Source organism: Symphalangus syndactylus, chromosome 4 (genome assembly GCF_028878055.3).
Source record: "Symphalangus syndactylus isolate Jambi chromosome 4, NHGRI_mSymSyn1-v2.1_pri, whole genome shotgun sequence".
Lineage (NCBI taxonomy): Eukaryota > Metazoa > Chordata > Mammalia > Primates > Hylobatidae > Symphalangus > Symphalangus syndactylus.
The window spans coordinates 101,702,494-101,727,907 of record NC_072426.2 but is presented as its reverse complement, the minus strand read 5'-3'; the positions used below and the strand labels follow the sequence as shown (position 1 = coordinate 101,727,907).

The following is a 25,414-nucleotide window of genomic DNA, read 5'->3' as shown; positions in this document are numbered from 1 at the left end:
TCATTAAAATATACCAACATTTTCAGATAATAGAGAAACAATGTATTTAACATTTGCAAAATTAATATTTAAAATTTAATTGACTCCTCAACAGGCAACACAATTTAAAAAGTGAGTTTACTGGTAAGTTATTTTAAAATAAGTATTTAATTAAATGAATCAAAAGATAATGTAACTTATCACTATATTTATTTTTTTTATAAAATGCATTTGCAAAAATGTTTCATCAGACACTGGTGCTACAAAAATAAATATAAAACAAATATACATGTTTAGATATGTTACTTATAACATAAATACACATTATTTACATCTTCAAAAATTCCAAAATTCCAGCAGGTTTTGTCCATGATTCTTAACATGTCTGAGACGCAGGGAAAACAATAAAAGCACAAATAAACCACACATCATTTACATTTTTGCTTTTAAAAGATTGTTCAATACAAATATATGAACATAGTAAGTTCGGGGGTTATGGTCTAAGAGCAAAGTCAGGTGTTCTATTTTATATCCACTATATTTAGTAAGTGATTCAAGTTTCATTCTGCTTTGTTCTCTCAGAATACATCCTTTACATTATAGGTTAAAATTCTTTCATAGAAAGGCTTTCTGAAGACTTTATATTAAATTAAAAAAATCACTTTACTTGAAAGCCAACAAAAAAGTTATTTATTAAACTTATATGTCTGAAAGGAGTTTTAATCAATGAAAATTAGGAGTCGGATTAGAAAACATCAAAAGGATGGAAGACAGACACTGTAATTTCTGTTTGATGTATTCTGGTAATTTTTCATTTTCTCCATACCTAAGTGAAGCAAAAGAAAAAAAGACAAAATCATAACTGAAGTACTTGGTTCTTATGAGAGTCCCAAAAAGCACATTATATTTTTCAGTAATTCTTCAATAACAAGAGGCACCTCAGAAAAATTATAACAATTATTTATTAGATACCTAAATCAAGTGAAGCATACAGTTTCTTTTCTTTTAAAACAGACCATTTTCTAAACACATTTAAATAACAGAAGGAAAATTAGATAAACTTGAACTGGCTTCATAATTTCAAAAGCAAGCCCAAAATCTGGATTCCTCATTAAATTTAAAAGGCCCCGGAGAGGCACGGTGGCTAATGCCTGTAATCCCAGCACTTTGGGAGGCCAAGGGGGGTGGATTACGAGGTCAGGAGTTTGAGATCAGCCTGGCCAATATGGTGAAACCCTGTCTCTACTAAAAATACAAAATTAGCCAGGTGTGGTGGCGTGTGCCTGTAATCTCAGCTACTCGGGAGGCTGAGGCAGGAGAATTGCTTGAATCCAGGAGGCAGAGGTTGCAGTGAGCCAAGTCGCACCACTGACTCGAGCCTGGGCAACAGAGTGAGACTCTGTCTCCAAAAAAAAAAAAAAAAAGCCCTAATTCTACAGAAAAATACCAAGCCAAACACATTATGAATATATTTCTTTTTTTTTTTTTTTTTTTTTTGAGACGGAGTCTCGCTCTGTTGCCCAGGCTGGAGTGCGGTGGCGCGATCTCTGCTCACTGCAAGCTCCGCCTCCCGGGTTCATGCCATTCTCCTGCCTCAGCCTCCCAAGTAGCTGGGACTACAGGCATCTGCCACCACGCCCGGCTAATTTTCTGTATTTTTAGTAGAGACGGGGTTTCACCGTGTTAGCAAGGATGGTCTCGATCTCCTGACCTTGTGATCCGCCCACCTCGGCCTCCCAAAGTGCTGGGATTACAGGCGTGAGCCACCGCGCCCAGCCATATGAATATATTTCTATTTAAATGTTAACAATTTCCAAATGACCACACCAAATAAAATGTCAACATGTATCCTGGGAACAAGGGTTTTACCCACTTCGCATCTGCACCCTTCCACTTTCTGGAGCACCTCAAAGAGCTTTTAACAAAGCCTCTCACTTGAAACATAGTTATTTAAATGATGTCACTGCATTATCTAAATTTAACACAAAAATGCAGTTGGTAGGTATCTACAGATTATATTTGCCCCAAGTACTTCCATTACAATAAGCACTTCTCATAAAAGAGCACGTCTGCACTGGCATCGTCAGTACCCTACTTTTAGTAAGTTCTGATTTAAATGAGGAAAGCAAACAACTCCTTGTTTTTTGTATTGCCAGATTCCTTATTTTTGGCTTGGTGCCTGATACATATTTTCATATAGAATGAATATACACATTCAAAAAGGTCTTTCAAACATTAGATTGGGGATATAGCCTTTCATTTGGGAAAAATAAGCAGGTTATATCTTAAAGATTTCTTTTTTCTGTTCTTTTAAGTAAATAGGTTTGGTATATTATTTGAACCTAGAATTAGAAGTCCCTTACTTCTGAAAAGGGCCATCAGTTACACTATGGAACAGTTAGGCTACAAGGAACCCAATCTCTTAGAGTGGATTATTCATACCAATTGCCCTGAGTTAATATAGATAATCATAAAATATGCATTAATGACTACATGAATTGCTAAGAATAATTAACAGTTTAAAGAATCACACGATCATTGTCAAAATGAAAGAAGTATCTTTATTAAATCATCCATTTCAACATATAGAGAAAGAGAAATTATAGCAAAGGGCTGAATCTCGACCAGTATTTTAAGAACTTACCTAGTTGTTTGACCATTTGGTGAGGTATAACTGATAGAAGACACTCCTGCCTGCACAACCAACTGGGACCCATCATTAAATTGAACCCACACAGCTCCACTAGTTAACTAGAAAAATAATAAGCATGGGTAAGAACAGGCATAGAAAAAAAAAAAAAAAGCAGTAGTAGCACACAAAATTACTATACAGTAGAGGGTTTGTGGTTCTGTATTAATATTTAACATATTTAACGGGTTTTCCAGTTAAAAAAAAACTCTCTAAGTGACTACAAATTTGGGGCTATGATGGCAGAGCACTGAGAATATTCATGTCTTTTTCATATTATTCCTTTAATAGCTAAGATATTATAATATTAAAATTATTATAAAGTGAATCCTGTTTCCCATTAATTTCCATTAGGATTTCTAAGTTTTTTGGTTGTTGGTTTTTTCCCCCACAAGAAATATTTAGTATTTCTTAACAAGAAGAGATTTAGGAAATAAAAGCAACATTTTCTTTGTCCTTAAGCCACAAGAATTTCTTTCCTGGCCTGAGAATATTACATTTTAGCCTCTGAAACTTCTTCCTTTAGTCATTAATAGTCACAATGTGTCACTCAAAACGGAGAAGTGCATAGTACATGGACACCAAATCAAACAGATCTAGGCTTACATGTAGACTCTGCCAACTTAAGAGTACAGTGTAGGATTGTGCAAGTTAATCTACCATTATGAAGCATAATTTTACTGTCTATAAAAGCAGATACATCAACTTTACTAGGTTATTTTGGGGGATAAACTAGACAAAGTATGTGAAAAACATGGTAGGTACCACAAAGCAGGTGCTCAACAAATGTTACCTACCCCCATAAAGAACTAGGTTGCATTTACTTCACTGTTAAGTAAAAGTACATGTGTCAGGCTCAGAAGTCTCCAAGTTTCAAGATTTTAGATAATATACACCTATAGGTTCACAACTACATAAAATTCTGTAAATTTGAAACTCAATATTGACTTCACTTTTTAAAAGAGATGGGGTCTTGCTTTGTTGCCCAGGCTGGCCTCAAACTCCTGGACTCAAATGACCCTCCCACCTCAGATTCTTGAGTAACTGGGACTATAGGCACATGACATCACACCTGGCTTTCACTTGACTTTTAATGGAAAAATCCTTTTCTTCTTTTGCCAAATGAAAGTTACTCAACTGGCCGGGAGCAGTGGCTCACGCCTGTAATCCCAGCACTTCGGGAGGCTGAGGCAGGCAGATCACAAGGTCAGGGGATTGAGACCATCCTGGCTAACATGGTGAAACCCTGTCTCTACTAAAAATAGAAAAAATTAGCCCGGCGTGGCGGTGGGCGCCTATAGTCCCAGCTACTCGGGAGGCTGAGGCAGGAGAATGGCGTGAACCCAGGAGGCAGAGCTTGCAGTGTGAGACTTTGTCTCAAAAAAAAAAAAAAAAGAAAGAAAGTAAGTTACTCTATTAATATTGATTACAAATAATTTCCAAAATTTAAAACGTCCCAGATATCACACTCTACTCTTCACAATTAGTCATTATCATGATCTCTACTTTAAAAACAAATGGGCTGGGCGCGGTGGCTCACGCTTGTAATCCCAGCACTTTGGGAGGCCGAGGCGGGCGGATCACGAGGTCAGGAGATCGAGACCACGGTGAAACCCCATCTCTACTAAAAATACAAAAAAAAAATTAGCCGGGCGTGGTGGCGGGCGCCTGTAGTCCCAGCTACTCGGAGAGGCTGAGGCAGGAGAATGGCGTGAACCCGGGAGGTGGAGCTTGCAGTGAGCCGAGATTGTGCCACTGCACTCCAGCCTGGGTGACAGAGCGAGACCCCGTCTCCAAAAAAAAAAAAAAAAAAAAATAAAAATAAAAATAAAAACAAATGGCAAAAGTAGGTCGCCCAAGCCTAGCAGGCAACCTCTAATCAGCAATGTCTGGAGTCTTCCAACTGAATACAAATTTAAGAAGTTAAATTTTTTAATGATATAACCAATGTTAAAAGGTACAAAAACTTCCTTGTAAAAAGATATCATTACAATAATTTGTATTTTTTGGTAATTGTCTTAACAGTGTGAAAATGAAAAGAAATTCATTAATGAGAAAATGCACTGTACTAGAAATTTCTCACCTGTGTAGCCCAACCAACATTTTTCACAAAAACAGATTTCAAAAGTTGTGCTGATTTAGGAAGACAATCTTTTAGACTATTAGAAGAGATGTCTGTTCCAGAAGCTGTAGTTGTAAGACCAAGTCCTTCATTTGTAACCATCTACAAAGAATAAAGGACAGGAAGATATTATTCCTCAGCATTTTTATAAGCCACATTCAGCAAAAGCAGACAATTATGAGATTTTTCATTAGCTTAATTTTTTAAAAACATAAATTTTTTAATGAAAATATAACCACATTATTGGAAATTAGAAAAATACAGAAAAGAACCCCCCACCCTCCTGCACAATTGCTGTTTTCATTTTGGTGGATTTCTTTCATCTTTTTATCCCATGGCATGTTCTTTTTGTGCATGTGGGTGAGTACACACAAATACACACACCTATTTCTTTAATGTTGCATTTTTCTACACTGCTATATAATCTTCATCACCATGTTCATTAAATATACAATAAATTTAACCATGAGTCTATCATGAGCATTTAGGCAGTTAATGATATTTTACTAGTAAAAATAAAACAACTAGCCGGGTGTGGTGGCTCACGCCTGTAATCCCAGCACTTTGGGGAGGCCGAGGCGGGTAGATCACAAGGTCAGGAGATTGAGACCATCCTGGCTAACATGGTGAAACCCCGTCTCTACTAAAAATACAAAAAAAATTAGCCGGGCATGGTGGCGGGCGCCTGTAGTCCCATCTGTTCGGGAGGCTGAGGCAGGAGAATGGCATGAACCCAGGAGGCGGAGCTTGCAGTGAGCTGAGATCATGCCATTGCACTCCGGCCTGGGCGACTCTGTCTCAAACAAAAAAACAAAAAAACAAAAAAACAACAACTATATATGTATATGTTAATACATTTAGCTTTTCCCAGAGGGCTGAGATTAGGGCTCATTGAGGTAACATTTAAACAGAGACTTGAAAAATAAGACTTACACATTTATAAAGTTAAGTGGTTGGGGAAAAGAGTTCCAGGTCAAGTGAACAGCATGTGAAAAGGCCCTTTGACTTGTTTAAAGAACTGAAAGAAGGCCTTTGACGCTCAAACATAAGACAGTATAGGATAAAGTGGCTCAGGATGAGGCTGGAAAAGTACGTAGATGATAGTAAAGCCACAATAAACTATTTTATATGAAGGGCATCAGGCAATCATTGAAAGGTTGAAAGTACAGAAGTGACATATATTTACTTACAGAGGGATTAAGGATTGGTGCCTGTGTTGGAGAAGCAGCACTATGCATGACCATTCTATTGAAAGACGCTCTGTCTCTTGTTGGGTAATTTGAATCCACAGGAGGCGGAGGTGATAAGGCCTTAGGTGAACTAGTACTACTAGGTTTTCTGAAGCAGAAAAGTCCAAATATATTCCCTTGAAGCTTTCAATTTACAGAAAACTAAAGAATGTTTATGATATAAACATCAAACTTTTAAAACATTTTAGCCATATGTTTAAAATTTTCAGACATTTACCTTCCTATGATTATTGGGAAAAAGGCAGCACTCCTAGTTTTCCTTTCCTCTTCTGAAATTATGGATTCCAGTGCTAAACAAATACGATGACCCTATTTCAAAAGAAGAGTGCTTCTGTCATTGTTTCACCTATGTCATTTGTAATCATTAATTGGTAAGAAAAACCTATAATTAGGTATGTACCTCATTAGCATGGTCCATATATATTTTTATCTCCTCTTTCAAGCTATTAACTTCACTTTCACTTTTTAAAGTGTAAGACTTCCCTGTCTTTTCAATCACCTGAATGAAATCTTCTGTTTTGTGTATTTTTACCCCTAAAAAAAAAAAAAATCAGAAAACTTTTCTCTTATCCTTTTTAAAAATATTCCTAGATTTATATTTATTATCATACCAGTATATAATGGCTCCTGGATCAAGGTATCATTTTTATTCATTTATTGACTATTAGTAAAATGAGACTATCAAAGCATTCAATAAATATGGGTCATCCATTTTTTTCCCAACATATATCTGGTTTAAGCCTGATACTTTTATATTTTAAAAAATCACTATATTCATACAAAAACATAATTGAAGGATAGCTATAATTATATATGTACTGTGTGATATGAATGCTTTGTGTCCCTTAAAGGAGCTTTATAGATTAAAAAATAGTTCATCTTTATAGAATAGATTTAGAAAATAAGAACATTCATCTTTACAGAATAGATTCAGACTCAACCCTATCCTTTTTGCTACATTTATAATTCTCATAATTTGGTATATGTCCATTTAAGGTTTCTAATAAGAAATAGGACATCGCACATTTCATGTGATTTTTATACCATCAGCCTAGATGTAGTTAAACTAGAGCTAAGTAGGAAAAGAGGACTAATATACATATTATAGGATAAATTGTTTAAAGGAAGGCTAGATAAATTTTGGTTAATATGATTTGACATGTATACTCTGCTGTGCAATTTATATGTATAGTTATATACATACACATCTTTAAAACTGACTGTGTTGAATTTTAAAAACCCACATATACCTAACTACTAAATTACAAACTAAACGAACGAATTACCATTTCCAAATGGTACTTACCATCGTAAAACCAAACTTCAAAATCAGCACCAGGAGAATTCTCCATCAAAATGCATTTAGCGTATCTTGTAAAATAAGTGATTTTGGGAGATTTAGATCTTACAAGCTGTACAAACCTGGAAGCATATTGATATTTTCGCCAGTATTTTTCTAAGGAAAAAAAATACTTAACATTAGGGAAGAAAGCGTTGACCTGACATACAGTTTTATCTATTTATTGTGATTTCTAATAGGGTTACATTAGACAGGTTTTCTTATTCTAAGAGTTACCTCAATGAAGTCTTACTATTCAGTACTTATGTCCATAGTCCATAATATCCAGAAACCAAACTGGGAGTCAAATTTGGTTAACTATAATTATAAATAATCATTTATGTCACAGCACTGATTTCAAAGGTCAAAAGCCACATACATGGTGAATTATTTTTTAAATACAGAATGCTTCACAAATTTGTGAGTCACAGGGGCCATGTTCTCTGTAACATTCCAACTTTAGTATATATGCTCTGAAGCAAGCACAATGTTGACTTTTTTTTTAACACAACTATAGCCACATTCTAAACAAGTATACAAATTACATTTGTGAGACATATGACTAATGTTCTAGAGTTAGTTTTTAAATAGAATATAGTACCATTATAACACAGAATATTAATAATAAACATTGCATTAAAGGCATACATCTCTCACTAGAAACAAAGTACAAGAATATGATATGACCTAAAGTTTGACTGAAGCTAAGATATTTATAATTTATTATATCTATATATAGAGTTTATACATATATACATATAAATCTACTATCAAAATTTATTCCCTGGTAAATTCACATACCTGGTAAATTGTCAAAGCTGTACCTACTGATGTTGTCAGTAGGTGAGGGTGGTCTATCAGCAAGAGGAAAACCTCTTCCACCATTTGGATAATAAATAGTGATCTGCCAAAAGATTTTTTAAAAATTTGAATTACATGCCATTAAGTTCCAGTACTATATTTTGCTAAAATGTATAAAAAGTGTTTAAATGTAACATTAAATATTATTTTATAGAAAAATGTTAAATATTCTGTAAAAGTAATTTTTTTGCTTTTTAACTTAAACCAAAAGTTTATATTTTCTTACTAGATATAATTATTTTTAACACTGCACCAATTCATTTAAATATGTTTAATATGCTATTTCAATGTTTGAATTCCAGAGACACTATCATACTGGGAAACTGATTTAAAAAAAACTTACATCATCGTAAAATGAATTAGAATGCTAAACATGCTTAAACGATAATTTGAAGTTGCAAGGTAATAAAGTAACTACACATTACCATATTCCCATCACTGGATATCTGAAGAACTTCTTTCACATATTCTTGAGATGCATACTCCTTTAGAAGCTCCACACACACCTCCTCTGAATCAAGTATGCTCACCTAAAAAAAAAAAAAAACCCCAAAATCAGTAATAATTCTTTTGTTTACTAGAACAGCTCTGACATACATAATACTTAGGACTACTTAACCATGGCAGAAACAAATATTGAAGTCAAAATCAAATAGCTGCTTCACTACAACAGTCCAGATCAGAGGTGTATTTGAGCACAACTGTGAACCATATGGTGCAAAGGTAAGAATGTATAATGAAGTGTGAAATGATAATCAATGAGCAGAAAGCAAACAGAAGGTAGGGTGGAGAATAAGGACTTTGAAAAGATAATAGCAAGCCAAACAAAGGCAAGGATGAAATGGGAAGTAAAATGGGAACAAAGAACAGGATAAAGTTGGAATTAAAAAAACGCACACCATTCTCAATTCATATACAATAATTTTTAAACTCTAAACTTAAATGTGCATATGCCTTTTCTTTAGTTCCAGAAGCTAAAAAAATAAAAGTTATATTTTCTAGTTTTTTAAAATTTGAGACAGGATTAAATTTACAAACAATAAAAATAGAAGCAAAGGATAATATTAGCTCACTGATTGGAATTGTGAACAAAATAATCTTTAACACAGCCTATAGCCAGTATTATTTTAAAATGTTTTTTATTCAAATCTACTTTAAATTAATAATTTAAAATTCAAAACTTATCAGTATCATGTCACTATTATTAAGAAGATAGAGGGAAATAAGAGCTGTTTTTCCATAAACACCCAGTCTCTTTTCTCTTTAATAAAGTTGATCATGTATAAACCCCAAAGTAGAAGGACATTACAGAGGACTAAAAAATATGTTCTCAAGAATTGTATTCTCGAGTAAAATGTTATGTAGTAACTTAGGAAGATAACAGACATACCACAGCTTTTTTGGTTTTCTGTCTGATTGGTTTTAACCTGTGAGCAACCAACGGAGATGTAATGCTTCTTAATGTACGATTCTGATAACCCAGTGGTGGCTCCATACCCCTAGTCTTGCTCTGTTCAGAAAGAGGATCTAAGCCAAAAACACATTCTTGTTGGATTATCTCAGGTTTACTGTGAAGTGCAGTCATATATTTCATGGTATTTGGCTGTTTTACAGAATGTGGATTATCAGAAGCATCAGAGTTCTTTTTGACTTTTGTATCAGTCCAGGCATTTTTTGATGTGTCCTTCTGCAAATCTGGATGGCCCTGGAAATCCCGGTTTGGGCTGATGCTGTCATATTCAGTAGTTTTTCTTAAATGAGCTATAATATACATAGAATGAAGCAATTTAGTAAATAACTAAAAACACAAGTCAACACAAAACAACGTCACTCTGATTATAATAGCATTTTTTGAACAAAAGAAATCTAGTTAAAAAATCAAAACAATAAGAGCTCATAATTTTCTAACAAATAAGCAGTTTAAGACATGACTTTGAAAGAACATTTTAAACCAGATCGTGAAGAAATACCTTTAGTATTCCTAAGACTAAGACACAAAAGATATTAACATAAAATTAATTTTTCAATTAGGGCAAAAACTCGTCACTATATGGTCACCTATTAATCCTAAAGCATGCAACTGCCAATGCTCCAACAAAAGCAGATTTGAGTTCCCAAGTAATCATTCTACATGAGAAAAATATATAAATTTACTCTCTTTAAGCTAAGAACTGTCTAGCCCATCTTTACTTAGAAATACTTGCAATTAATGAAAATATGCAACTAAAAGCAAAAACACTATATGAACAGCTTTAACATTAATATTTAATATTACACATGTACTTGCACCAGCATTTTTTTAAGAAGTCATTAACTTTACCAAATTTTATTTTGTATGGTTTTAAAGTTCACACACAGAACAGTATCTTTTAAAGGCTTTAAATGATTAGATTATATAAAACTTGGTAAGGCAATTTTTCAATGCTAAACTAAAAATTGGAATTATAATTTTTTTCTTAAATGACTTTTTAGTGCTTTCCCCCCACTCTCATTATGACAGAAAGTATTTTGTATCAAATAATATACTGAAAAATTGCAGGAACACTACTGGATTATTATAAACAAGGTTATTTCTCCATCTCAGACAAGTCTGTGTTACTAAATATAAGTATCTGTAAACACAACAGATGTGCAAAATTAAGTATGTGGCAGTTTTACAGTTTAAAAAACAAACCTGAATTATCATCTCTAATTAGTATAAATAAAAAGATTAATTTCTTTTTGGGCTTCTGAGAATAATATACATTTAAAAAAAGAAAAGAATAGACTCAAGATAACATACAACTCTGGTTAAATTACAGCTGTGTTATTTGCTTTTTGTCTATGAGGTAATACGATACTTAGTAAAAAATGATCTCCTCCTCTCCATATGTCTTTTTTCCAGCATTATTTCCCAATTCACCTTCTGTGAATCTGTCATGTTCATTAATGAGGAATGTTTAACCTTCAAACTCTGTATTATAAACAACATAATGACTTGGATGATAGCTGTTTAAAAATGTTTAGGTTTTAGTAGCTCTGTACTTTAGTATGAGGTCCCATTGGTACCTTGTAATGTCCTTATCAGCTTCCACTTAAAAATAAGGTCAATCATCTTTTCATTATTTTATGGGCACTGATAGAAGGTGCTGATTATAGAGAGGCTGCAAGAGCAGGGGTTAAGAATAAAGTCTCTGAGCCAGACTACTTATGTTTGAACCCTGGCTACTCTACTGAATGGTCACATAGCTTGGGCAAATTAAGCTCTGTGTACCCAGTTTCATCTGTAAGACGGAGATAACAACAGTATCTTCCTCATGTTTTTTTGTGAGAACTTAATATATGTTAAACATTAAGGACAGTGGCTGACTTATAGCAAATATTCAAATACTGTAATAGAGCTTTATTGAGATGTATTGAAAATGCTTTTTTTTTTTTTTTGAGACAGTCTAGCTCTATCGCCCAGACTGGAGTGTAGTGGCGTGATCTCAGCTCACTGCAACCTCTGTCTCCCTGGTTCAAGCGATTCTTGTGCCTCAGCCATCCAAGTAGGTGGGATTACAGGTGTGTGCCACCAAACCCAGCTAATTTTTGTATTTTTAGTAGAGACGGGGTTTCACCATGTTGGCCAGGGTGGTCTCGAACGCCTGACCTCAAGTTACCTGCCTGGCTTGGCCTCCCAAAGTACTAGGATTACAGGCATGAGCCACCACACCTGGCCAATGCTTTTTTTTTTTTTTTTTCTTTTTGACAGGGTCTCTCTCTCTGTCACACAGGCTGGAGTGCAGTGTGATCATAGCTCACTGCAGCCTTGAACTCCTTGGCTCAGGCAATCCTCCTGCCTCAGCTTCTCAAGTAGCTGGGACTACAGGTACATGCCACCACACTCAACTAATTTTTTATTTTTTGTAGATACAGGGTCTTGCTATGTGCCCAAACTGGTCTTGAACTCCTGGACTCAAGCAATCCACCTGTCTTGGCCTCACAAGTTTTGGGATTACAGGCATGAGCTACTGCACCAAGCAAGAAAACGATTTTCTTTAAAAATCTCAAATAGAACACTGCAATGCCTGGTAAGTGTCCAAGTAATTAATTCTTGATTAAATACTCCATTAAAAACTCACCATTTATTTGCAGATTCCCAAACCACTGTTGTACCGTTTCAGTCTGAGGTGTCGGGTCTGCAAATGGAAAAGGAGTTTTTCCTGGACAAAGATGATTGGAGCTAAACAAATAAACAAAAAAATCCCATAAACTAATAAAAAATTATCCAATAACATTTTAAGGTAAAAATATTAGAAAAGGATTTCTTCTGATTTGAATACCTGAACATTTTAGAATAACTATAGAAAACAATATTGGCATAACTATGCTATCTCTAAAAAGCTAAACTCCCACGCCAAAATGCCCAGGGCACTTTGACAGCATTTCTGTATGGCTACTGCCCTCTTATAATTTAAGCATAAAAATCATAAAATGAACAGAAAAAGAAAAAAAACACACACTACAGTCACTAAAAATTAGTTTTCATATTGGAAGCAGTCAGTATTATGACCACTCAATCTCAGCTTTTCTATCTACGTATACAGTTATTATTAAGTACTTTAGGGGGTAAGACATGACTAATATATACGATACTTTGCACTGGAGACTCACTCTATATAAAATTAAAAAATGAGGCTAAAAATTTCCAAATATTAAACAATTTTATAAACACATTCATGAACACACACACTCCTTTTAAGACTGTTAACCATAGGTCAAAATCCATGACAGCGGTTTTTTTTTTTAGACTTCATTTCCCTGGTAACCCCCCGCTTAGATGCAGCTTCATATTTATACTAGTATGTTACCAAAAAACAAAATGCCTCTGATAGAATTATTCTTACAGTGCTTGATTGTTATCTGGTCTTTCAAAAGATCCAGAACTACTGGATGTCTTTTCTTTAAAGAAGTTAAAAATGTTGGCATTGTTGTTTGTGGGGGAGTACCTCTCTTCATTTTCACCTCCTCCTGATCTTTTGGACATTGAAAGCATTTCTGCTGAGTGACATCGTTCCATTCTATATGTTTTTGCTTGAGATTGACTATTAGAAGTGCCAGATCTATCAGAGGAATAAGCTCTACGAAGGTATCGAGAATGTGGCCTTTCTTCTGCATCTTGAATTACTCTTCCCCTTCCACTATTACTGGTTTCTTGATTTCCCCACTGAGTATAAAAACTGCTTCCATCTCCTGAAGAAGAAAAATCATTTGAACTTTTATTCTTTGGAAATACAGTCATTTTATTTGGGAGTGGCTGACCAATCAAAAGTCTTCTTTTGTCAAATAAACTACCACTTATACTGGTACTGGAAGAAGCTGTAATTGCAGTAGAAATTGTGGCATGCCCACTATCAATTGAGTCTTCCACAGTTCCTAAATCTTTACTTTTTGTTGAAGAATTTCGGGACATAAAAGGATGGTCCAATACTGAAGACAGACTTAAACGATCTGCTGGATTTCTACGAAGTAACTGGTGAATAAGGTCCTTGGCCTCTATTGACAAAAAAATTGGCATTTCATAATCTGCCAATACTACTTTATTTAATGTGTTCTTGACTGTGTCAGTGTCAAAGGGTGGTCTCCCGATAAGTAATGTATAAAACATACAGCCCAGGGACCAAACATCAGATTCAAGGCCATGTGCACTTCGAGTGGCAATTTCTGGTGAAATGTAGTTAGGAGTTCCACACAATGTATAGTGCTTTTCATGTGGCATTTTCAGTTGAGTTGCCAGCCCAAAATCAGCAATCTTGATGTTCATATTACGAGTTAGTAGGAGGTTAGAAAGTGTGAGGTCCCGGTGTAGTATACCATGAGAATGAAGATACAACATCCCTGTGATGATCTGATGCATGAAGTGTCGAGCTGTTAGGATTTAAAAAAAGAGAATTTACAATTTAGAAACTCTGGAAGATTCAGTATCTAGTATTTAGTATACATTATGAAACCCAGGTATATATTCTAGAGCACTGTAGTAGAACACTGGCTTGGAGCTTAGATTTACCAGCCACTTTAATTACCAGCAATTATCAGAGTGGTACCAACACACCACTTTAAAGATATCATATTAACCTTTAAGAAAACTAGGCATTCCTTTTAATCTTTGTTCTTTCCAACTGATGGGCGTTTTACATGCAGTTAAGAGAAGCCTAATTTTTTTTTTTAGCAATTGAGAGTCATTAGGGTAACCACAGCAATTAAGAAAAACAATTGCACAAACAATTCATACATATATTCTGATTATTAAAAAAAAGAAAAAGCTAAAAAGTTCCATCGATGTCTCCCAGACTTTCCCAAGTAATCAATTTGTAAGCTTTTTTTTTAGATGGAGTCTTGCTCTGTCACCAGGCTGGAGTGCAGTGGCACAATCTCAGTTCACTGCAATCTCTGCCTCCGGGTTCAAGCAATTCTCCTGCCTCAGCTTCCCGAGTAGCTGGGATTACAGGAGAGCACCACCACACCCAGCTAATTTTTTTGTATTTTTAGTAGAGACGGGGTTTCACCATGTCGGCCAGGTTGGTCTTGATCTCCTGACCTTGTGATCCATCCACCTCAGCCTCCCAAGTAGCTAGGATTACAGGCATGAGCCACCGTGCCCAGCTAATTTTTGCATTTTTAGTAGAGATGGGGTTTTAACATATTGGCCAGGCTGGTCTCGAACTCCTGACCTCAGGTGATCTACCTGCCTCAGCCTCCCAAAGCGCGGGGATTACAGGCATGAGCCACTGAGCCCAGCCTAATAAGGCCTTTTTTTATGAAGTATTATAAAAAAATGCAGTAGTCATTATCAAGATGAGTATCAATTTTTTTTCAATTTGTATTATTTCTTTGGAATAAACTTCCAACAATGGAATCTGAGTCAAAGAATATAAATATTTCTGTAACTCTAAATACATATGCCCGAATTGTTTTCCAAATGGCTTATATAGATTCAGATGTACAAGAAGCCTATCAGCAACTACTTCTGTTAGCTTGTCTGTAATCTCAGCAGAGCAGGATAACTTGAAAACAATCATTTGTGTCAATGTATAGACCTTATTTGGTTCTGCTTTGAACTGCAAAAAATTATGAGAAATTGAGGAAGTCTGAAGCTATATATTTGATAGTAAAGAATTATTAGGTGTGATAATGACTTCGTGGCTACGTTTTTAAAGAAGTCTATACTTTGAAATATTTATAGTTGAAAATATGTCTATAATTTGCTTCAAAATACTTTGGAAAATCAAGGTAGTAAAAACACATGAGTCACTAGTTTTGGAAGCTGAGTGTTAAGTTCAAGGGACTCATTATAGCACACTACCTGTATGTTTCATGTTTTCTATAATAAACAGTTTCAATGGCTATTTGTGCTTGATTTAGAACTACTTTATAGTCACCAATGGCATCCTAAAAAGGTTACTACACTTGAAAAGATCCACAGTAAACTGCTACCAATAATTTAATTTAAAATGTGGTTTTAAAGACAGAAGGATAACAAATTTCTTACTTTACTACTGTAATAATTGAATTGTGTTAAGAATTAACAGCTTGGGATGGAGGAAATCTCCTTTTCTAGCTTAAAGTAATAATTCAAACAGTTTTACTATATATTATAAAATAGCATATTCCACAAAACTACACTTTAAAATGCAAAACTTTTATCCACCCAAACAAAACAAACAAACAAAACACACGCCTACCTTCATTTTCTGAGAAGGGTTTCACTCTATTCTTTAGATACCTGTTCATTTCTCCATTATGGCACATTTCTAATACCAGATACACATAATTGCTATCTTCAAAATAGTTATAAAGCTGAAATGTGAAAGGGCATAATAAATTAAAATATACAAAAATTCAGTGTCCTTGGTCACTTCTACAAAATTTGTATCTTACCTCCAAGATAGAAGGATGTTTCAATTGGCAATGTATTTTCACCTCATTTTGGACTCTCTGTACCATTCCTGCTTTGTACATGGCTTTCTTATCTATCTAAAAATAACAGGTTTACATGTTGACAGACTTTCAAATATAAACTGGTTAAAAGTGAACTTTGAAAATAAAGTATACTTTAAAATAAACTGAAGTCCTTTTATACATCTTTGCGGTCAACCTACTGTTATCTGTTTTCCCCACACACCTAGCAGAGCGCTTGGCAGAGAGGATGCTTGGTAAAAGTTTGCCCAATTAATTCTAATATCCTATCTCAATTTAAATAATCTAATAGCACAAAAGCCTAACTATAAGAAAAAAAGATCCCAATTCAGGCAAATTTTAGAGCAAAACTTCCAGTTCTTTTTCTAAGTGGTTTAGATAAATGATTTTTTTTTTTTTAATGGCAGGGTCTCACTGTCACCTAGGCTGGATTGCAGTAGCATGATCACAGTTCACTGCAGCCTCAACCTCCCAGGCACAAGCTATCCTCCCGCCTCAACCTCCCAGGCACAATCTATCCTCCCACCTCAGCCTCCTGAGTAGCTGGGACCACAGGCACATGCCACCACGCCCGCCTAAATTTTTTTTTTGAGATGGAGTTTAGCTCTTGTTGCCTGGGCTGGAGTGCAATGGCGCCGTCTCAGCTCACCACAACCTCTGCCTCCCGGGTTCAAGCGATTCTCCTGCTCAGCCTCCAGAGTAGCTGGGATTACAGGTGTGCGCCACCACACCTGGCTAATTTGGTATTTTTAGTAGAGATGGGGTTTCTCCATGTTGGTCAGGCTGGTCTTGAACTACCGACCTCAGGTGATCCACCTGCCTGGGCCTCCCAAAGTTCTGGGATTACAGGCGTGAGCCACCGTGCCCATCACCAGCTAATTTTTTTATTTTTGGTAGAGAGGAGGTTTCACCATGTTGCACAGTTGTTTTCAAACTCCTGAGCTCAGGTGATCCACCTGCCTCAGCCTCTCAAAGCGTTGAGATTACAGGCGTGAGCCACCCACCCGGCTGACAAATGATTCTTAATTTGCTTATGTTTATGTTACTCCTATTAGGCTGACTTCTAACAATCAAGAATAATATTTTGTATGTTACAGGGAAATACACAATTATACACAGTGAACTCTTATAAACAAATTATTTGTTAGTTGATTTCTACTCATTACTCCAAGTATGGATAATTACACCATATACGAGGTCTACTGAACATTAATGAAGATAAAACTTATTTAAGCAAGGTCAAGGCTTTCCTAAAATATTCTTAAGCTCAACGGCTGGACTTGGCACTATTGTCTTCTGCCTATGCAAAGTATTCCTTACACTATAATCAAAGGAAAGGCTGGTAGATAAGGAGTTTCTGACATCTCTGGTACCTCTCTAGTTACTTGCAAAGTACAGGAGAGAAGTTGATTAGTTTATTCTTACCATTTTTATTGCAACTTCCAAACCAGTATGAATGGACTCGGCTCTGTAGACACCAGCAAATGATCCTTTACCAAGCAGATTTCCAACTTTAAAATCCTTAAAAGTTAAAATTAAAGATTATGTGTGATGACTCACAGTAGAAAGGAAGATGGGAAGGGGCTGGAAAAAGAAGATAAAATGGATCGAGTGGGGAATTTGACAAAATTCAAGCAGGTATTACACCTCGATGCAGCAGGTGTCTAGGGTGGAAGGCATGTTGACTCCGTGCGGGGATACCTGAGCTTCCAGGCTGGACTGGAAGCTCAGGGTGACGGTGCACCCTAGTGATCTGGTTCCTCAACCTCAGTGCAGCCTAAGCGCCCTCCTCCCATCTCCAGCCAACCCCTGGGAGCGGAGGGCCTGGTCAGAATCCCGCTGCAGCTCCCGCCGGAGATAACCGCCATCCCCTTGGAGAAGTGGGAGGTAGCCCTGCCCTGTTCTAGCGCGGTAGCTCGGGCGGGATTGCTGAAAGCCGCAGTGCCTCGGGACACTGCCTGGGGACACTGCCGGGCGGCGAGGGACTCACCTGTCCCGCCTCCCCTACTCTTACTGTCTCTGAGGGGCGGGCCGCTCCGCCCCTAAACAGCTGGGGCCTGGGCCGTTGGGACCCTCCCTAAGCACCTCGGTGCCCGCCCCGCAGCCGTTAGCTTCGTTCGCTCCCTTTCCCACAGCGGTCTCGTGTCCTCCCACAACTACTCCCACCCGCCCCGCTGCAGACTGCCGAGTCTTTTCACCTCGATCTTCTCCCCGATGCAGGTCGCCATATTTCCAGGCCTTGGCCTGGGTTCTCCGGATTAGCTTCCTTCACGCAGTCCCTTCGAGGCAGCGCTCCAAGCAGCCAGCCGGCCTCGGCGCCCATCAGGCTCGGCTCTCTAGACCGCCGCTCCAGGCGACGACGCTGAAACCACGGAAAGTTCTCCCTGACACCTTCCGAGGCCTGGGCGGTGCCTCTGAGCTCCCATTTTGAAAATCTCCCGCCGGTTGCCGTCCGAGCTAGGCTGGTGGTGACGTAACGAGATGGATCGCTCCGGAAAGGCTGCGCCGGGGCGCGCATGCGCGGCAGACCTTCCTTTGCGGCCGGCCCAGGGTTCTAGACTTTTGGGCCAAGGGCCGGAAGCACTGCGGAGAGTTGAGTTCGGGCGGGAGGCTGTCTCGGGCCCACTCTCGGAAGACCTTCTGCAAGACGGGTAAAAGAGCAGGCCTTAAAGATGGGACACTTATGGCTGATCGGTTACTTCACGGTCCGAAATACCGTTTCTAATTCCGGAAAGGGTTTAAAACTATTTTAAAATGTCAAGCGTTTAAGACTTTACGGAACAGGGCAAAAAACATTATCTTCCTTTAAGGAACACCGTTTACACCACTACCGCTTATTCCGTAGTTTGTTGTAACTGTAGTTAATGTGTACGGCACCTTAAGAAAACGAACTCCATTCTTTATTTTGGCAAACTCCTAAGTATTTAATATTATAATGTCATTTGTACAATAACTTACAGTTAGGAGATCTCTCATACACATAATTTGTATGGATCAAAAGAGACCTCTGTAAGTTTGGGATGGTGTTTTGCAGGTGAGAAAAGTGTGATGCTTAAGGAAGGATATTTAACAAACAGAAGTAGCGCACAAACTTAGATCTTCTGTTATTAAGTGAAAGCTCTTTTCCTCGACATTAGTGTATATTTCTTTTTCTTTTTCTTTTTTCTTTTGAGACGGAGTCTCGCTCTGTCGCCCAGGCTGGAGTGCAGTGACTCGATCTCGGCTCACTGCAGCCTCTATCTCCTGGGTTCCAGCGATTCTCCTTCCTCAGTCTCCCGGGTATCTGGGATTTACAGGTACGCGCCACCACGCCTGGCTAATTTTTGTATTTTTAGTAGAGACAGGGTTTCACCATGTTGGCCAGGCTGGTCTCGAACTCCTGACCTCAGGTGATCCGCCTGCGTCAGCTTCCCAAAGTGCTAGGAATACAGACGTGAGCCTGCATGCCCGGCCCATTTTTTTTTTTTTTTAAACTTTTCATTTTCAAATAATTTTAAGCTTACAGAAAAGTTGTAAGAATAATAGAGAACTCCTATTGTCCTTTACTCAGATTCACCAATTCTTAACATTTTGCCACATTTGTTTTACTATTCTTCATGTGTAATATACATGTATAAATATATAAATAATATAAGCCTATTATTTGTATTTTATGAATCATTCTAAAATAGGTTACATACACTATGCTGTTTTACTCCTTATTTCTAAAGTGTGAATTTCTTAAGAACCAGGGTATCCTCTTGTATGTTTATCAAATTAAGGATATTTAGCATTGATACAATATTTATATTTAATCTGATCTATAGTTCATATTCCGATTTGTCAATTGTTCCAGTAATGTCTTTATTTAACATTTTTTCCTTCCAGTATAGATCTAGTACAGGATCACATACCATATTTAGTTACCGTATCTTTTTACTCCTTTAATATGGAAGAGTTCCTCAGCATTTGTATTTTTGTGACATTGAGATTTTTGAAGAGTGCAGGCCAATTATTTATCATTCGTTCATTTGTTCATCCCAGTATTACTGAGGTATAGTTGACAAAAATTGTATTTATTCAAGTTGTACAGCATGATGATTTGATATACATTGTGAAATGATTACAACAATCAAATTAACACATTGTCACCACTCTTAGGGGTGTGTGTGTGTGTGTGTGTGTGTGTGTTACGGGCCAGTTATTTTACAGAATCTTCCCTACTTTGGGTTTGTCTCATGTTTCCTCATGATTAGATTCAGGTTATGTATTCCTGATTGTAATATTACCTATGTGAGGTTATATTCTTTCCAAGAGACCACATTTGGAGGCACATGATGTTGTTTGTCTCTCATTAGTGATGTTAATTTGATCCCAGTTTCTCCACTGTATAAATTGCTGGTTTTCTACTTGCAACTAATAAGCAATCTATGGGGGAGACACTTGAATTTCTTGCAAATATTCTGCTCCTCTGCAAACCCCTCTCTCACAGTTTAGCAGTATTATTGATTTTTCCTAAACTAGTCTTTACTATGATAGTTACAAAATGGTAATTGTTCTCTCTCCATATGTATTAGAAACAATTTTGCCAAAAAGAAGAGCCCTGCCTGGTGTGGTGGCTCAAGTCTGTGATCCCAGCACTTTGGGAAGTTGAGGCAAGCAGATCGCTTGAGCCCAGGAGTTCCAGACCAGCCTGGGCAAAATAGTGGAAACAGTCTCTACAAAAAATACAAAAATTAGCCAGGGGAGGTGGCTTGCACCTGTGGTCCCAGCTACTCAGGAAGCTGAGGTGGAAAGATCACTTGAGCCTGGGTGGCAAAGGCTGCAGTGTGCCAGGTTCACGCCACTGCACCATAGCCTGGGCGACAGAGCGATACCCTGTCTCAAAAACAAACAAACAAACAAAAAACAACCAGAAGAGCCCTACATTTTGCCCTGTTTAATGATATACAGATGGTCCCTAACTTATTATGATGGTACAATTTATGATATTTTGTCTTTACAATGTATTTATAAGGCTATTAAATGCATTTTTTGACTTAGGATATTTTTGACTCATGATGAATTTATTGGGATGTAGCCCCCTCACAAGTCAAGGAACATCCGTGTTTTCAGTATGGATTTAGGGATTCCCAGATTATTGAATCAGTTATAATCCATTTCCTCAAAGGATTATAATCCATTACAGTCTTTACTTATTTTGGTGTTCAGATTGTCTGAGATTTGTTTAGTGAGAGCTCCTTTCAACCTAGCTGTTTTGATAGGACATATATATATATGTAAAAGCAGTTCTTTACTTTCTGGTACAACAAGATGTTCTAATTTTATTTTGGGCTTTCTCTTCACCCAGCACTGAAAGGAGCCATTTCTGCAAAGTGTCCTGACACCTTATAGTAGAAAATGGTGCTTAAAAAACAATATCTGGGAGCTTAGCAAGCTTATTGCGACTTAGGTGTCATTGCATCTATGCCTTTTCAGTAGATGAAACTAAAGAAAAAAATTTAGTAATCATGAGTTCAAGTTGATATCACCAATTCTAATCTAATTTCACATAGTTGTTCCCACTACCTTAAATTTCTATTTAATCACTGTTACCATACATACATAATTTTAAAAATCAAATTGTTTTATAACAAATATTAATAACAAGCATACAAACTCTGCATTTCTGCTTCCCAGATGCAACCCTCTTCAATTCATTTAACTGTTCATTTTTATATATTCTACCGTATTTCTAAATAACATGCTTATTTTCTTTTTTGATTTTTTCAGTTATAGATTTAGCTCTGTTAACTTTCTATTGTGGAAGATGAGGAACTATTTCTTCAGTTGCTTTTACTTTCACCCCTTTCATTTTTCTTTTCTTTATTTTTTATTTTTTGACACAGAGTCTTGCTCTGTCACCCAGGCTGGAGTGCAATGGCACGATCTCAGCTCACTGCAACCTCCGCCTCCCAGGTTCAAGCGATTCTCCTGCCTCAGCCTCCTGAGTAGCTGGAATTACAGGCACACACCACCACACCCGGCTAATTTTTATATTTTTAGTAGAGACGGGATTTCACCACATTTGCCATGCTGGTCTCGAACTCCTGACCTCAGGTGATCCACCTGCTTCAGCCTCCCAAAGTGCTGGGATTATAGGTGTGAGGCACCATGCCCGGCCACTTTCATCCCTTTGTGTCCTCAGTTCTTGTGACCTCATTCTGTAAATGTAATTACCTCATAAGTTTTTGTTTTTTCCTTGAGACCGAGTTTCACTCTTGTTGCCCAGGCTGGGGTGCAATGGTGGGATCTTGGCTCACTGCAACCTCTGCCTTCCAGGTTCAAGTGATTCTCCTGCCTCAGCCTCCTGAGTAGCTGGGATTACAGGCATGTACCACCAAGCCTGGCTAATTTTTGTGTATTTTTAATAGAGACGGGGTTTCTCCATGTTGGTCAGGCTGGTCTCGAACTCCCGACCTCAGGTGATCTGCCCGCCTCCGCCTCCCAAAGTGCTGGGATTACAGGTGTGAGCAACTGTGCCCGGCCTTTTTTTTTTTTTGAGACAGAGTCCCCCGTGTCGCCTAGGCTGGAGTGCAGTGGCACAATCTTGGCTTACTGCAACCTCTGCCTCCTGGGTTCAAGCAATTCTTGTGCCCCAGCCTCCCAAGTAACTGGTATTATAGATATGTGCCACCATGCTCTGCTAATTTTTGTATTTTTCGTAGAGACGGGGTTTTGCCATGTTGGCCAGGCTGGTTTTAAACTCCAGACTTCAAATGATCCACCTGCCTCAGCCTCCCAAAGTTCTGGGATTACAGGCATGAGTCACCATGCCTGGCTACCTTGTAACTTTTGTTTCTCAATATTCAGAGTTTACAATGTTATTATAATTAAGTAAATATTGCAGCTGAGATACACAAAATCCTTTCCCCTCTTTGTATAACTTTTAGTTACTTCTACAGTTTAAGAAAATACAGAACAAAGCTAGTGCTCTGAACAGCACTTTAAGGAATAGTGATGTGTAGTTCTGAGGAAGCTATGTTAAGACTATCTCATCTCATATCTTTACTTGAAATAATGTTTCCCTCTGAGATAGTCTGAGTCAGGAGATAATTCTTTACTAAGATAGTTTATTGGCTATATATAGGGGCTATGTATAGATTGAAGGGATTGTAGGGAACTTTCATTTTCTACCTCCCATAGCCTTAATTTTTAAAATATTTATATTGAGCATGGAATTTTTTATTATAAAAAATTTTCAGACAAAATGATAAGTAGAACAGTACAATAATGAATTTCAAAGTTCAGTAATTTTTAGAAATGTGTCATAGGGTGAGTTTAACTTTTTTATGACTCTTTGAGAGAAGTTCCAGGTGGTGCCATGTTTGTGCAGTCTTAACCAACTGAGGAATCAGACCAGAATTTGGGCTGACCACAGCAGCTAAAAAGTGAGTAGAAAGGCATACAGGGTGGGAGAGGGAAACCATAAATTCTGTGCAAAAGCTCTGCCCGAATATTTGGCTGTGCTCTGAATTACACATGTGCTGTGCACATTTTAATGTTAATTGCACAGATTTTTTTTAGCTGCTGCTCACTCCAAGGAAGATAGAGTTTGGAATTTGAGTTTAGCTCATTTAGATGTCTATAAAAACAACATAATGGTACTTTTTAAGATGAATATAACAAAATCTATTGTCTCTAACATGAAGTTTTCAAAATGCCCAGGCTAAAATCTAAAATTAGTAGATATTAACAAAATAAGAAAATGTGACATGAAATTAAAAAAGACAAAACAGAATCAATAGAGACCAACCACAAAGTTGACCAAGATGAAAGAATTAGTACTTAAGGATTTAAAAGTAGCTATTATAACTATTATGCTCCAGAATGCAAAGGAATTTATGCTAGTAATGAATGGGCAAATAGGAATTTCAGCACAGAAATGGGAACTAGAAAAAGAACCAAATGGAAATCATAGACCTGAAAAAAGGGCAAATGAAGACTTTGCTGAATGGGCTTAATGGTAGAGTGGGGATGACAGATGAAGGAATCAGGCAACTTGATGACAGATAAATAGTACTTAAAAAATCTTATGAGCCACCCCCTCAAAAAAATAATTAATACACCTTCAGTGATCTGTAGAACGATATTTTTAAAAGACCAATATACATGTTATCGGACCCCCACAAGAAAAAAGAGAAAGATGGGGGCAAAAAATATTTAAGAAAGAATAGCCAATGAAAAACATAAATATACATATTCAAGAGGCTCAGTCAATCCTAAGCAAGATAAATTCAATGAAAACCACACCAGGGTACATCATAATCAAGTGACAGTCACAATTTGACCATCAAAGTCAAATGATTATCAAAGATAATGAGAAAAATCTTAACAACCAGACAAAAATCAATATATTACACACACAAAAAAGTAATATAAATGATGTTGACTTCTCATGAGAAATAATGGAAGGAAAAAGACAGTGAATTGACATCTTTAAGTGCTGTTGAAGAAAGCCCCTGTCAATTCAGAATTCTGTTATCTAACAAAAATAGTAATTTAGATAAATGAAAACAAGAGAATTCATCATCCGCTGACCTGCACTACTAGAAATGCCAAAGGAAGTTTTTCACACTGCGTGGATTTGATAAGAAATAGAAACTCATATTGTCAGAAAGCAATGAAGAACATCAGAAATGGGAAATATGGGCTGAGCATGGTGGCTCATGTCTGTAATCCAATCACTTTGGGAGGCCGAGGCAGGCGGATCACTTGGGCCAGGAGTTCGAGACCAGCCTGGACAACATGGTGAAATCCTGTCTCTACTAGAAATAAAAAATTAGCTGGGCGTGGTGGGGTGTGCCTGTAATCCCAGTTACTCGGGAGGCTGAGGCATGAGAATCGCTTGAACCCAGGAGGTGGAGGTTGCACTGAGCTGAGATTGCACCACCACACTCCAGCCTGGGTGACAGAGTGAAACCCTGTCTCAAAAAAAAAAAAAAAAAAAAAGAAAGAAAGAAATGGGAAATACGTAGATAAATATAAAGAACTATTATTTTGTTTCTTTGTTTCTTTAAAATACACATCAGTAAATAATGTGAAAATTAAAATATTTTATTTGGCTGGTTGTATATCTTCTTCCTTTTTAAAAAAATATGAGGGGGTAGGGACAGCATTAGGAGATATACCTAATGCTAAATGATGAGTTAATGGGTGCAGGAAATCAACATGGCACATGGATACATATGTAACAAACCTGCACATTGTGCACATGT

The 25,414-nt window shown here is 37.1% G+C and overlaps 1 protein-coding gene and 1 pseudogene across 4 annotated transcripts; both read right to left on the bottom strand.

Moving 5' to 3' along the window:
• Nucleotides 1-172: 172 nt before the first annotated feature.
• On the bottom strand, nucleotides 173-18,682 carry PLK4 (polo like kinase 4). 4 transcript variants are annotated; one of them, XM_055275859.2, is made up of 16 exons: nucleotides 18,377-18,682; nucleotides 17,604-17,699; nucleotides 16,140-16,235; nucleotides 15,944-16,058; nucleotides 13,211-14,129; nucleotides 12,344-12,444; nucleotides 9,631-10,001; nucleotides 8,666-8,770; nucleotides 8,181-8,283; nucleotides 7,347-7,496; nucleotides 6,441-6,574; nucleotides 6,258-6,349; nucleotides 5,981-6,128; nucleotides 4,752-4,892; nucleotides 2,624-2,730; nucleotides 173-805 (listed from the first exon to the last, which is right to left on the bottom strand). In XM_055275859.2, exons 1-16 carry the CDS (start codon nucleotides 18,404-18,406, stop codon nucleotides 703-705), a joined length of 2,811 nt encoding a protein of 936 aa, XP_055131834.1. In that variant the 5' UTR covers nucleotides 18,407-18,682; the 3' UTR covers nucleotides 173-702. The 4 variants fall into 4 exon arrangements, with proteins under 4 accessions (XP_055131834.1, XP_055131831.1, XP_055131832.1 ...); XM_055275856.2 differs by having other exon boundaries at nucleotides 13,109-14,129; nucleotides 18,377-18,680; XM_055275857.2 differs by lacking the exon at nucleotides 16,140-16,235 and having other exon boundaries at nucleotides 13,109-14,129; nucleotides 18,377-18,679.
• Nucleotides 7,774-7,865, bottom strand: LOC129481421 (uncharacterized; annotated as a pseudogene).
• Nucleotides 18,683-25,414: the final 6,732 nt, after the last annotated feature.

What these genes read in the sequence shown, in the direction of transcription:
- PLK4 (XM_055275856.2), bottom strand. Translation starts at nt 18,406, where the DNA reads ATGGCGACCTGCATCGGGGAGAAGATCGAG. An exon ending in ACCCTTCTCAGAAAATGAAG is followed by an intron (nt 14,130 to 15,943) that starts GTAGGCGTGTGT and finishes AAATCCTAACAG; the next exon opens with CTCGACACTTCATGCATCAG. An exon ending in TATCCAGTGATGGGAATATG is followed by an intron (nt 8,284 to 8,665) that starts GTAATGTGTAGT and finishes ATCTTTTGGCAG; the next exon opens with ATCACTATTTATTATCCAAA.